Below are 15088 nucleotides of genomic sequence, written 5' to 3'. Positions count from 1 at the left end.
TAAGTGCAGCTGCAAAATGTTAGCTGTAGGCATATTTTAGACCTTAATTAGTAACACTTGCACTGGAGGACCAGAATCTTTCATGAATGCAGCTGTGATCAATTAATATCAGTTAGGCATTTCTGTAGGCAATACAGGGGTCTCCTGAAACTTGTTTTAGTGCCCACCTAGATAAAAAAAAAAAAACCCAAACCAATTTATATGTAACAAACTACAAAATCAAAGATCACTACAAATTGTCTTTATTGGAAAAAAGCAGATTATAGCATCTAACGTTAAATGAAACTTCTGACTTTAATATTAAATAACTTAGAATGATAGGAAGTAGCTTCTTCTTTAGATAAATAAATCTACATTTCCCAATTTTTTTCTTAACAACAATCAAGGGAATCAAACACTGAAACACAAAACCACAAGTAATTCTAAAGACTAAGACAGAAGCACATTGAAAGGTTTTACAAAGATATATATATACAAAAATAGTTAAACTAATGTATATTTTCAGCATGTAAACTAGTTACATGATATACAAACTGGGAATTTATATATTTCCTACAAAATAAAAATCAACGTTGGTCCAAGTTCTTGGAAGAAAACTATATTCTTTTAAAGAAAATGAAAATATTTCTTAACTGAAAACTTAATTTAAGTCAAATCATATACTCTAGTTACGGCATTAGTTACAGGATGAATCACAAACTTTTAAACTTTTCTTGAAACACAAGAAAGCAGCTTTTGTCTCCTTTAGAGCTTTGGTTTACTTTACTACTCTGGAATTTCTGGTCTTAAAGAGCTCCTCTAACCATGTTTTTCTTTTGAAGCTCCACCTTACAAAATACACACACACGTGCACACAAGTTAAAGGAAAATGAAAGAAACCCAAACAAACCCTCTTAGAAAGCTCAATTATCTGAGTGCATTCTTGTTTTGTTTCATGTTATTATTTTGGTCCTTTCTTTGGAATGTGTCCTCCAGCGCATGAGGGACTCTTGAATTGCCTACAACAGCTTTGTGCTGTAACATTCATTACCAAAATGGAAAGGTGTTGTCCTGATGCAAATGAGAACAAGTTGTTATTGTTTTAACTTCATGGAAATAATCTGAAAGTACAGCACAGGCTTCTGACGAGCAATCACATCATAAAACGAACTATAGAAAGTTTACATCTGTGTTGAACTGATTTAACATAAGAATACTCTTTAAGAAAATCATGAAGAGACGCTTTTGCATTTATATAATTCCCTAAGACAGGAGGTAAAATGTGCAGAAACTGTCACTAGCACGAAAGAGTACAGCACATCATTATTTTAGATTTGCTTTTATTTTTCTCTTTGATTGGAAAAAACCTAAAAAAACCCATCTAGCAAATTTCACTCAAGCTCGTTTTTATACTAAAAGTTGGAAAAGCAAAGCTGTACTTTGTTATACAGTAATGTAATGCACTTGTCTATAGAAAATACTGGAATAACAACTGCTGCTTTCTGGTTTTAAACAAATTGCTTACTCTATATTGAAGTATTGATGATACTTAACACGACAGAACTGAGAACTACAAGAGACTGACAAATTAACATGTGAAATGAAACAAAATATTATTCTGTTCTACCGTATGATTGTTTTCAAAAAAGAAGAAAAGGTATGGTATGTACATGTTAGCTAATGTGCTGTCCCTTGAAAACTATGTTGCAGTGAAAACTTAAACTTAAACTTGACACTTAATTTGGGTCCCTTAATATATGTTGTAAAGACAAGCAAGTGAAAATGCTTCAAAGCTAAATGTGGTCCAAAGCAGCTTCCTTACATGGAAAAAGTATTACACTGCAGCTGATGCTAAAAGTGTATCCTGAAGCTCTGGTATCTTCCATATTTGTAAAAATCTTAAAGAACTTAACTAGTAATATAATCCAATTAAAGGCAATTTTTTTCCTTTTTCTAGCATTTGCTGTTTGGGCAAGAGGCACGTGTACTTCCACTTCCTTCTGAGGCTGGTCTGGTGATTATGAACACAAAGGTAACATTTGCAAATGCAGAAAAAGTGTGCATGCACCCAATGTCCTCTCTTTTGCAGGCCTCTTAGGCCAAACTGTAGAAATGAGGCACTAGTTGCACTGTAGTTACTTCAAAACATGTCTATCACATTAAATATGTTAATTATAAACTGATATATATTAATTAGAAAATGCCTTTTTAAAGGAGCATCTGACTTGCCAAGGAGCATTCAGTAGGACAGGTTAATCTAGGCCAATGAAAGTTTGGCAAAAGTTCAGGAAACATACCTTTTGTTCCTTACTAACAGAAAAAAAAACAAAGTTCACAGGAATTGTTCCTGCCCCTCCCTTTCCCCCTTAAGGAAATTCCAGGCTATCAAAAAGTTCTGTTAAGGGAGTTAATTATTCCACTTAAGAATTAGTGTCCATTGGATGTTCTTTGTACTCTTCCAGAGGGGCTTTCAGAAAGTCAATGGTGCATAAGCAACAAAACAGCAATGGTGTTACCAAATAAGTCATTTCATCAGTCTGCATGCTGACTGTAACATGGGATCATTTCTGAATGGATCCATCAAATTCTCGATGTGTTGAGAACTGGCATGGAAATGTCCCAATTTACAGATGGGGAGAATCTGGTCTGGTATTTCCACTTCCTCTGGAGCAGAATAATCTTATTTTATTGTAATTTTGGGTACAGTTGAAGACAGCAATGATGGATTTATTTAAAACATAAATTCAGGAAGGCTGTATTAATTCTCATGAGAATGCAGAAAATTTTTTTAAACATACAGATGTGTGATTTGCATGTAAATCATCAACACATGGTAGAAAACAAACCATAAAAAAGATTCATCTAACTTCCTATATGGAAGACATATATTTCCCCAGATCTCTGAGGTTACTGTAAAAGCTTATGCAAAACATGAAAGTGTGTACATTCTATGTACATCTAATACTTGTTATAAAATACCAATGTTTCAATGGTCTGACTCTAAATTATTATTCGTTAAACTGTACTTTGTTTTCCAATGAAGACAATCACTGTAATCAGTTCAAAAGTACATCTAGGAAAAGAACACAAAGCTGAAAAGATAATACAAAAACCACTGTCCCCTCTTTTTTTAATAATGTATCAACATACAATCATAAAGCAGTTTGTAACAAATTAAGTCTTGTATAAAACAAGCAGTATAAACACAAGTGTACCTTTGCATAGAAAGGGGCAGCTAACCCTATTAAACAAAAAACAGCTCTGAAAGATGAATTCTTTAGTAAGTGCCAAATCATCAAGTTGATATGAATGCATTTTGAAACCATGGCTACAGTCGTACATGGCAAGCAATTACAGAGGTCTGTAACTTTCTTCAACTGTTATGACCGTGCATGTGCCAATCTTTTGGATATAATCCTCTGTAACGTAGTTTTTGAGAGATGCTTGCCATCTTTCTTCAACACGTCTTTGGATGACTGTGGAACCTTGTAGGACGGAAAGCTGGCCTGATGCTACCTTAGAGAATGCTATTATTTAACCCCTGCTGAAAACTGTCCTCACTAAAAACACTTGTTTCCTTCCTGTTATCTACTTTTGGGCATCTAAGTTTTAAAAATGTGAGCCTGTATTCTCCAAGACCAGAATTCAACAAAGCTAGCTAAAATACTAGCATTTATCTTATCAAGCTTGCTGCAATATGGTAAGGTGCTAACTTCTGGAAAGTAATTCAACACTCCTTACTTGGGTGAAATCTGCACTGGAATAAAGTGAGTAGGGAGTGCAGAACAGACCTTTGTACCATTGCTTTTAGAAATGCTGCCACTTACAGTTACAGTTTAGTGCTGCATTACTTGTTCAAGTAGATGGTGTCTCAGTGAAAACATCTAGATAAAAGAATGCATATGTACAAGATCAAAAAAGGACCCCTCACCTCTGATTTAAAAAATAAATAGCTGGTTTAGATGGTTATTACTGGAATCTCATCTTTAAAGGAAAGGAAAGGGAAGGAAAGTAATTTTTAGATTTTTGTCTTCTCTTTCAACTGCTTATTGGTAATGGAAATGTCTTTCAGAGTTCTGTGACATGCATCGGATAGCTCGGAGGTGGGTGTGATGGCAGTTTAATATTAAGGCGCCTGATATGACAGCCGTGGCAGAGCAAGTGGCCCTCTAATGGGTAACAACGATGGCCTTCCTCATCATTGAGCTGCAAGCCACAATCCTAGAAGAAACATATACATCCCATGTTAGTGAGTGATTCAGGTATGTCATCGCACAACAATGTTGACCTACCCAGCCTCTGAAGCCAGCGACCTCAAGAGTTTTCAGCAGGTGCACCCTGACTATTTCATATATTTCAAAATGACACTGCTGAAATCAAACAGGACAGTCTATAATAGTACACAGCATTTTTTTTCCTGTTGTTTTCCATTCTGCTCTCTTATCTAACAAATGTTGATGCAAATCAAATGAAAAAAACCCAGCCTCAAACCAGGCCAAGGACTGACCCTGACACACACAATCTGGAAAAGGTTAGGAATGAGAAGGAGCCAATTCTGCAACAAGGCAGAAAGCAAGAAATGGGGGAGCAAAAGTGGACAAACGGGTGAACAGCAGTGGAGGAACAGAGATAAAAAGAAGAAAAACAATGATCCTGCCTGCTATTATGTATGCTGCAATAAAGACAATCCTGGTTTTCAGTTGTCATCATTATTATTTGGGCATATAGGTCATTTTAGTATTGAAAACTGATGCAAAGTTTTTAATTGGACACATGCAGTTTTAGAATGGGGGTCTGTTGATCTATAAACCTACTTAAACTTTTCAGCATAACTTAAATGGTTACACAAGAAAGATCATACAGAAAACCAGCAAAGTTTCAACACTGCCCACTGACCTTTGCATGGCCACCAGGTGACGATGACTTTAACAGCATTTCAGAAGTGGCTGGTAAGCTGTCAAGAGCCTTTGCAAAAGTCTCCATGTGAATACCTCAAAATACTAGCACTAACTTTTCTAGCATGATTCCGGGACAGCAGTGACCCAGCGTGTACCGTTTGAGAGCCTGATTTGAGACCATTAGGCAATAACTTACCCCTGTTAACACATGGCTAACCCCTGATTTCTGTACATAAATGCACTCTGCCATTCTGGGCAGATGTGGAGGCAGCTTGATTTGCCTCAAACTGGAAGGAGAATGGGGAAATCAATAATGAAACAGAACTGAAAATAAACCCCCATTGGGACATTCTAACATAAAGTCAATAGCCTAAGATAGAAGGGGAGGGAGCTGTCATCGTAGGTGAAGCCTGCACAAAGCAATAGATGGGGGAAGAAGGAGGAGGGAAATACAGCTCTCCAAAATAGCGTAATTTCCCGTAGCAATTTCTGGTTAAAATTTAATAGCAAAGGATGGAGTATCAGGTATGTCTGTTGGAAGGAAATAGCTGAGTGGATGGGGTCTTCCTTACATTTAGGTTAATATACTTTTCAAGATGCCCTGAATTTTGTTATTTTCTCCCTCAATCGGAAGTCTCTTTGTAAACTTTTTTGTGCAAAAACACATGCAAGATACATTGCTGCATTTCTGCCTCTGGTGCTAAGATAGGTAGCACAGTTAGGATCTGTGTGGATATTTCGGGTTGATCCCAAATTAGACAGTTTGTTTCCCTCCTCATGCCTCTGGATGCAGAGCTGGGACTGAACTCAGGTTTTCTCTCCTAAGCAAAATCATTAATCCCATAACTTGACCTGCCCAAGTAAAAGTTTAAGTTTTCTGCACAAAAAGAAACTGCTCCCCAAAAAGTAACATAGTGGCATCCTATCTCTTTTCTACTAAACCAAAACCCAAACTGATTTGATACTGGCGATGGCAGCACCACTTGCAGACCAGCTAGCACTTATCATTCCCTCTGCCTCCCTCCAGGAGCTGTGGGGCAGAGTCCTACCTGCTCAGGTGTGCAACAGCCAGCAAGTGCACCTTGGGGTGCAAGACAGGCACCTACTGAGAGGCTGCTAGGTATTAGCAAAGCCTTCCCACGGTGTGGGCTGGACGCTTACCTCGCAGTGATAGCACTCCACATGGTAGTCTTTGTCCATTGACACCACCCGAATGGTCTCCTCAGAGCCCTGTTGCAGAAGCAGAAAGAAGATAAGAGTGGGCTTACCAAAAAAGCCAAAAAGTGGTGTTTTCTCCATCTTCTTTCAGTGCCCAACCTATTGCTTTGCAGAGCTGTTTCCTTAGGGGATCCCTCCTTTTCCTTTGAGCACGGCTCTGTGACCACTGGGGGTCTTGTCCCTGGTGCCCCACTGGTTTTGCTGTTAAGGAGCAGCACAGGTGTCTGACATATCTAAGCTGCAGAGGTCATTTGGGAAGTGTAGCCAATACTTCATCCTCAAAGGACAAACTACTCTTGAAATCAAATAATTTTCCAACGGCACCCAGGTTCTGAATGAATTACCAGCCAAAACCTATGATCTGCTGATTGGGTAACTTTTCCTTGTAGACATCCTGGCCTGAGTTTTCCAGGACTAATATACCCCTCAAACCATCTGCTGCACAGCCATTTTGCACATGCACATGTCACTGTATGTACCTCATAGGGAGTTACATACCAGTCTTGCAGGTGATTATGTGCACAGGCCAAAACCTCAGCATGAGGGTGGACGCAGTGGAGTTGTGTAATTCCTGGCTGAGCCCCAGGCCCTGCAGAGCAACCTATACCCTTCTTGTAACCTCACAGACTCCCTGATCTGCTCTGAAGCCTCTGAAGACAGAGCTTATTAAATCTCTTGCCTTTCATTGTTTCCAGTTCCAGGTGTGGTTTAGAGCATCAGAGATGACGTAGACTATGTCTGAGAGAAGCTACGGGCAAGTTAGTACCTGCACTGCTATACTTGAACTACCTAAGAAACCTCCATGGGAAAGAATGTGGAATCTATCCTGCTAGCCATCAGATGAGTCAGCAGTAGCACTGCTTTTTCTTCCCCCCTTTTTTTTTTTTATTTTTAAGTAATTTTGTAAGACACAAATCCAGTGAAATTTACAGAGGGGTTTTCTCCTCACATCTCCTCACCAGAACAAGCAGTTCTGGCTCAGCCTTTATGAGGTTTTTAATTATGTGAGACCTGGCCACGTAACAGAAATAATAATGACAAATGAGACTAACATGCAGAGTGATGGAGGTGGGCATGCTGAGAAGCTCTAGCCCCAGGCCCAGCAGCTTATAGGATGAAAGCTCTGGCTCTACAAACTTGGCAAAAGGAAAAAGAGGGAGGTGCCGAGGCCCCTCCTTACAAGTGATCTGTCAGTGACCTCAGCAATGGGAATTCAGAGAGTCCTGCACCCTGAGAATCTGAGGGAGCACCACTGAAGGCAGGCAGAAAAATGACGTCCTAATGCAGAAGTCTTATCATGCTAACTATACTGTCAGGATAGGCTGAGGTTGCAAGTGTGTCTTCACCTGCCTTCCCTCTTAGCCCACTTTTCTGCTGCCTTCTCCACCCTTGTAAGCACTTTTATTACATTGCCACCCCAGGACAAGAGACTGTGTGGCCTTCTCAGAGGGTCAGGGTAACCCTCAGCTGCCTTTTCAAGTTTGAGCATCTTAACAGATCCACATCAGAAATGCAGATGTAGCAGACAAGGAAAATTGCTACTTGAGCTAATAGGAGATTCTACAAATAAGCAGGGCTTCTTGGGTTGTTCTTGGAGCCCCAGCCAGAGCTTTCAATTAAATGAGATTTATAACAGCATAATTAAGAGCTGGAAAGCACCCTAAAGATACAAAGTACTAAGCTGCATGAGTAGTATGACTATTACAACCTCTGGGAATGTTTGGAGTGACATTACTCTGAACTGTATTTAATTTAGTATCTGACATAGTATAGATTCTGGAAGAGGGAGGAAAAGCATCAAATGTGTTTTTAGAAAGTGTTCATATGCCAACAGCTGTTTTCTCTAAAGAATTGATGCATGTTAACATGTACCTGTGCTGGTAGGATCGGCTGGTTACAGGAAGCGCATTTTGGTGCAAAAACCCTAGGGTGCAAGAAGAAAGTGTTCAAATCACATTTAAAGCTTCTTCAAAAAGCACAACCAAAAGACCTATTCTAATCATGCCTTGTTTTTAGCAGAATGTAGATCCACAGGATTTGAAACTCCTCTAAATGTTTGATGATATTCAGGGAAAAGGAGACCAATGCTAGTCCAGCTTTATTGCTTAGCTATTCCTGACCGCTACGCTTAGTGAACCCAGCCCTCTTCCCACGTATGCCATTTCTTTTACCTTCCTTTACTCAGTCATTCAAATTCTTCCAGAGGTTCACTGCTTTAACTGCAAAGCACCTCCTGACTTGGGTACTGTCACTGACGTCAGGAAGACATAACGACGCTAAATAGGAGAGGGGCTGATTGTGGCTAGGCTCTACTTAAACCAAATACATCAACTGGTGTTATTATCTACAGTTGCGTTTACGACAGTCACTAGGCCAACGCTCAATCTGTCCTTGTAACACCTTGTCACCTTGGTACCAATAGGATTGAGTACTCTTGCAGCGTAAGCTGAGTTACTGGTTGACTGGAGCTGGGAGCACATTGAGTGTGAGCAGAAGGAGTCCAAATGCAATCACTTAAATCACAAAACTTTTTGTCAGGTGAGGCTATAATCATTCTAGCATTAGCTGCTAATTACATGTCTACTCTCCAGCCTAGATTAGCCTAATTTACACTCACCAGCGTCATGCACTACCAGAACATCAATTCTTAGGAACAGCCAGCAGAAACCTACCATCACTTGCAGAAATAGCCTGATCTAATTAGTACTGAAAGTCCTGAAAGAAGTAAGAGAAACAGCCACCAGAAAAGTACATCCTCTGACATATTCAACCTCACTTGGCCACTGTATGCTGCGCTGGGCCCAGGAAGTGACCTTTAATATAACTTTAAAATGCTTTACAAATGCCAACGTGTGAGAGCAGCACTTGAGAGACATCTGAGCAAACAGGAATGACCCTTTTTATCTACAACTTACATAGGCTTATAATTATAAGGTTTATAACTATAAGGCTTATACAGGCTTATAACTATACTAATAATTTAACTACTATAATTTTTCTAAGCATCAATGGATTTGCATACTTACGTATGGTAATCTTTGACACAGTAAATATTGTTCTCCACATCTACAGTGAAAGGGACTCCATCCAAACACTCGTTACACACCACGCAGCGGAAGCAGCCAGGATGGTATGACTTTCCAAGAGCCTGTAAGATCTTAAGAGGAGGCAAACAGCAAAATAAGCAGATGCCTGGTTACATGAGATTCAACCCTCATATACTGCTGTGTCTGATTCTTAATAATGACAGTGAGAAAAGCTCTTCAAGATGAAATTACCACTCCACAGATCTGTCAGCAGGAGGCCTTTTAAAACAATCAACTTGCTGATTTGAGTGGGTTTCAGTTGGCTCCCAATAAAGAGAGCGAACTGTGAAAATCAGTCTAACACCCATCAGCCATAGCTCTGCAGGGCCAGTACTGCCAAGAGAAATTAAAAACGGCTTCAGAGACCACTTCTTGGAAAATCTGTGGCAGCCAAACACAAGTTACTGGGATACAGAGTTAATTCACAAAACTGAACAGGCTCTGACAGACAGAATTCAAACCAGTTATAACTCAAATTTTAAAAGTAAAATAACAAACCAACCAAATAAATAGGTGTCCCTTCATTAATAAAGGAGCCTAATCCACCGCTGTTACTGTCTGGTTATCACTCAGTCATACGGGCCCAACAATTTCTATTAAAATTCCATCTGTATCCATGTGTTTTGATACAGATCCATCCATCTGCCCAGGCTTTTCCCATGCTGACCTTCCTTACTGTATTTTAAAGGTTTCAAGGAAGGGCCTGATGCCCCCAGTCTCAGCTACCTCACTAGAGAACAGATTCCCACCCTCCTGGCGTCCTTGTCTATTACTCTCACTGTGGCACTGGGACATCAAGGAGGATGCACCAAGCCCATGAACAAGCTTCTGGGAAGAGTGAGACATCGTATCATCTTCAGGCAGCTCTCAACAGGTTACAGCACCAACTGCATACATTTCAGGTATAACAAGTACCTTTGGAAGGCAATTTCAAAAAGTATCTGCTAGCAGCAGTGCTCAGCTGGGAGCTGCTAATAAGCTCGAGATGAAAAATCTCCACAGCCCCATCTCCATGACCCTGTAGATGATTCTATGAATAACGATCAAATCAACAGGAAATAAGAAGTGCCATGTAGGAAAAATGCACAAAGTCAATTAAATTTAACCTTCCCACCCCTCCTCTACCCCCCCAGTAAAGCTCTATAGTCCAGCTCTGGTTTGCAAGCCTGTTCCTAGCCAGAAGCAACTCACCTGTGTGTGATGCGATCGAGGCAGCTATGCAATACACACTATTAGTCTGGTGTGGTGGTGCAGCCACCCCTTTGCACAGAGCAACTCCTAATTCAACTGCACTTTCAGCCTTGAACAGCTTCTGGTGTGCCCAGGGCTGTGGGGCTGCAGCTCCCTGGTCCTCAGCTGCACATGGGCACCACAGCTGTGCAGGCATGTTTACTGTATGCGCTCTCCCAGGGAGGAACACGTAAGGAATTAACCAAACAAGACTGCTTAATTCCTGGAGCTCCCAGAGCTGTTTCCTTTTGTCAGAGCACACTTCCAGATGGGAGAAAGGCAGACAAGCACCTGCCAAGCTTCCAGCTACAGAGCTCCACCAATTATGGACTCTCGCCTGGGATTCTGCCATTAAGGGCCAGCGCAAAGCATGCAAGTCAGGATACCCCTAGCAGCATGACAGAACTCTAGAAATTTGTTCTTGAGCTAAAACAAACAATATCCTTGTCCAACCAGTGGTGCAAGGATACGAGCCAGAATCCTTGTTAGTTAAGTCTCTGTTCCAGCTGCGTTTGCATCACAATAGCTACTTCTATTAGGCATAGTGAGGTTCACATACCCTTTAAAGAAAGAGGAAAATAGATACACTACATGATCTGCACTACTTCAGTGTGGAACCCACTTCATTTTGTTTGGGAATTTCTGATTAGGACGAACAGATTTAATTTTTCCTACTTTCACCTACTGAAATAAATGATGCCAGCAATATCTAGCTCAACCCACAGCCCTTTGATTCTGACTGCTGTCTCCCTACAAATCCCAGTAGCAAAATGCATTTTAATTGTCATGGAGCAAGTGGCAGAAGGTAAATAAAGTAAGTCACATAGCAGGCAACAAACCTTAGGACAATTGATACTGTCCCTCTCCTCTCTAGCCCAGATAGCATCCACTTGAGAGAGCTCTTGCTATTCTACTGTCTTACAGAGCACACCCTATTTTCCTTTACTGTGTTCTCCCTCATAGCTGTGCTGTATTTTCCCCCCTTAATATTAAAATTTTATTTATCTTTTTGTTTTTAAACTGGCATGTAGCAGAACAAGAGCCTCCCATGATCTCAGCTAGGAAAGAAGCCCAACTTACTGTACTTCAAAAGTAATAGAGCATGAAGGTATTTTTGTTTATTTAATGCCTCAGTTTCAAACGTTAGATTGAAAGCAGTGAGGACACAATGATAGTCTGACTAGTGAAAAGCACAATGTCTCACAGTGCAGTGCCTGAAGTACATGAACAGCAAGCTGCCCCGCGGTTAGGGATTTAGGTCTCTTACCATTTCCATTATGAGGTGTCCACAAACAAAGCACTTGTCCGCTGTTTGCTGAAAACCTGAATACTATTCAAATGACAGAAAAGAGAGGATTATTAGTAGCCACTCCTCTAGCTGCAGAAATACCTTTTAAGTGAGTGCTATGCTATTTTCCAGCCTGTGCTACATATATAACAACAAACTATACAATAGCTTTGGGACATAGCAGAAGCCTTTGCTTTGCTCTTGCAGCATGCTCAGATAACAGCTTGGCTTTCCAGTGCAAGGTTTCCACTGAGATTTCCAATGTAGCAATATTATTTTAAAGTTTGATTTTTATTTTTGAAGCCTATTTAGCGAGTTTGGTGTGTTAGAACTCACTTGAATTAACTCTTTTGGTTAATGTTGTTGGATAAGTAAATAACATAGGACTTACCCCCCAACTCCTATTCAAATTAGTGACCTGGTGCTTACTGACCTCAGATTTTGACCTACATTTCACTTTTATATGCAGGCTGAAAAAATGAAGACAGGCCCAAGAAGGATTTAGCTGCCTCGTGGATACCAAGCATTTTATCCAGGGAAGAATCTAGGAGTCCAGTCGTAGGAGCTCGGGCTCCCTGCATAATGTGAACAACAGCGGGGTACCTCAGAAAGATGATACAAACCCCAGAGTATGCTCCAGGCTGCAGTGGGAAATGGGAAGGCTAGGCAGGCCTGGCAGCAGACCCCTCTCGGGTTCAAATGCCCGGGGCACAGCAGCAGGGAGGCACTTTGCCCACTTGCGACCAAAGCTCTGTGTTCCCTGCCAGAGTCATTTTGACCTTAACTTTGTACTTGCATTCCCAAAGCAGATCCGGTTTCAGATGCCAAAGTCTGTCTTCAGCCCTGTGTTCAGAAGTGTACAAAAAATACCAAGGTTATCAGGCCAGACAACTGATGTACCAAACAACCACCCTACAGGCAAGAGGAACTCCAGCCATGTAATTTTGAAACTGGTATTTGCAGCGGCTGAACTTTATCCTCACCCACTGCAGTCCCATATAAGCAAAGTGCTGTGAGTTCACTCTTTCCTGCCAGAGGGAAGGGGTGCCCAGTTATTTGTATGGTATTGCAAAGTGATGCTTATTTCAGCAATTAAGGTTGTAGCACAGCTCACCTGAAACCTACTTTAGTTGCACAAGATAAAAGAGAGGGAACGGGGAGGATTAGTGTAAACTGGACTCTTCTCCCAGAGCACAGGTTAATTGGCTCAGGCATCTAAGGCATCCTCAGAGCCTCAGCCCAACAGAGCTTTTGGCTTGCTCCACTCCCGCCTTGATTTAGTGAGGATTAACTGTCCCCTCACTTCACAAGCCAGTGGTTCCCTGCCTAGACCTGCCATATGTGTTCCTTTTTATTGGTGCGAGAGCATCACATCTATTTCCGATCAATACATTGGAGACAAAATTATTGTTGCTATGCAACAGAGTGATTATGAAGGAAAAGGGCTCTCAGACTCTCTGACAAGCCCAGACAGTCAGTAAATGACAGTGTGGCAGCTGTCACAGCTCCAGATTTACTACACACTGAGTAACACAGCTCATGTAATCCTAAGAAACTGAAACTTCCTCTAAAGAGACCAGGGAGCTGAGGAACAAATACAGAGTCAGACAGTCCTACTACAAGATACTGGTTTGCCTTTTTCTTACAGATGCAGAACAAAAGACCTCACTGCTTGGGATGCTTCTTGGCTGCACTGTATCTGAGTAACCATCTGGCTAGACTGTTTCCTAAGGTTGCAAACTCGAGGGTTACTGGAAACAGGTGGGTAGGTCCAAGTGGTGCAGACAGCAGAAGATTAACAATAGTACAAATCCAACTAATTCTAAAATCCTGCTGGAATGAATTTACCAGCACCATCTGGCTGTCATTTGATAAGGAATGCAAAGGAGCATTTACCCAGCTATTGATTAAGAGGAAACATTATTCCCCTGGAACAGAATGGTATAGTGGTCAGAATAATGTCATTTATTGCTAACTAGATTGTCATAAATTACACTGTTAGTCAGAAAGAAAGGTTTTGCTGACACAAAATCACTCTCTATATGACTAACCCTATTAAATTAAAACCATGATTTGTTTTTAACAAGAGAATTGTTATTTGTCAAACACATCCAGAACTGGATTACCCGATTAAGACTCTGCAAAAGGGCAGTAAGTCTAACAGCAGTGATAACATATTTCATGGGTTCGGGGAGTTGTCCTTTACCACTACACTCTTTTCTGATCACAGTCTCAATCCCAGACAAACAGTGAGATCAGAGTTTTGGATTCATGTCTGCTTATGCTTTAAATCTACTTGGACTGGAACAGAATAACAGCCTCAGATCCCTGCAGCAGTTTCCTAAATGATGGTAGTACTGTGAACACTGGTGTTTAAAGGTAAATAATAAATTATTTTCTCTACTTGTCAACTTCTACTTTGCAGTGTTTGTTCTTAACTTGGAGACTTTAAACAGGGCTCTTGTGCTAAGTTTTCAATTTTAGAAGCAGAGCTTACACACTAAGTCTTAAAATATTAATTAAAATTGGCAACCTCTGTCTTTGAAGCATTTTATTAACCTTCAGAAAACCTGCGTGTGCAATGAGAAGTTGTAACTTGCTTCAGACTGCAGATAAGGCAGAATGGCCTCTTTATTATCTCTCAGCACACCCAAGAGCCTCCCCAGTGGTGGGTGCCCAGTGTGGTTGGGTGGAAGAAGCACTGATCCCCCAGTGCTTGTGAACTGGGTAACTGCAAGAGAAGAGGAGGTTATGCTCTGCAGACTTGTAGCCTCTTTTATTACTGACATAGTTGGAAGGGAAAATGAGCTTTTGCACACACCAGCCCTCCTTCACAACCTGGAGACGTGAAAAACAAATTGAGGTGAAACAGTGAAGTAACATGGGCTGATAGGCAAGAGCCTTGTGGAGAAGCCAACTCACAACTATGCTTCCTGTGCACAGGGTATTTTATATTGCAGTTTCATTTGGGATGTAAGCGGTCCTGGGCTCAGTTCTAGACTTATTCTATAAGGTTTTGTATGTGCCAGGTTTTTTGGGGTTTTTTTTTGGTTGTTTTCTGTTTTTTTAATTTTGTTGGCAGACCAGTAAGATGATGTAGATAAAGACCAGTCATAAACTAGACAGAAACGTTCAGAAGTCTACAGCCAGTCTGTACCCAGGACAAATAAGAAGTGTAATTTTAAACTTTCCCAAATATTCATTATAGATACTCATTAAGCATATATGAAAACATTGAAAGAAGTTGTTTTAAAAAGAACACCTCTGAGATTCAAATCTGAAAATGAACTATTACCCTTTACTCTCACTTCTGTGACTTAGAAATAAGATGCTAGGTACCATGATGCAAAGAAAACAAGTGCATGTTGAAGAGCTGGCATAGTATTTTT

General features: G+C 40.6%; 1 protein-coding gene across 3 annotated transcripts in view; it reads right to left on the bottom strand.

The window, feature by feature from the left end:
* Positions 1 to 226: 226 nt before the first annotated feature.
* Positions 227 to 15088, bottom strand: part of WTIP (WT1 interacting protein) — an 81874-nt gene continuing 67012 nt past the window's right edge. For 2 of the 3 annotated variants that reach the window (XM_030470214.1, XM_030470213.1), the window contains 5 exons: positions 11679 to 11741; positions 9122 to 9252; positions 7968 to 8019; positions 6039 to 6107; positions 227 to 4200 (listed from right to left, as the gene is read on the bottom strand). In XM_030470214.1, the coding sequence (XP_030326074.1) occupies positions 4048 to 4200; positions 6039 to 6107; positions 7968 to 8019; positions 9122 to 9252; positions 11679 to 11741 (468 nt within the window). In that variant the 3' untranslated portion in view covers positions 227 to 4047. The remainder of the gene's footprint in view (positions 4201 to 6038; positions 6108 to 7967; positions 8020 to 9121; positions 9253 to 11678; positions 11742 to 15088) is intronic. The other variant, XM_030470215.1, reaches the window with a different exon arrangement.

Source organism: Strigops habroptila, chromosome Z (genome assembly GCF_004027225.2).
Source record: "Strigops habroptila isolate Jane chromosome Z, bStrHab1.2.pri, whole genome shotgun sequence".
Lineage (NCBI taxonomy): Eukaryota > Metazoa > Chordata > Aves > Psittaciformes > Psittacidae > Strigops > Strigops habroptila.
This window is presented reverse-complemented; position numbering and strand designations above follow the sequence as displayed.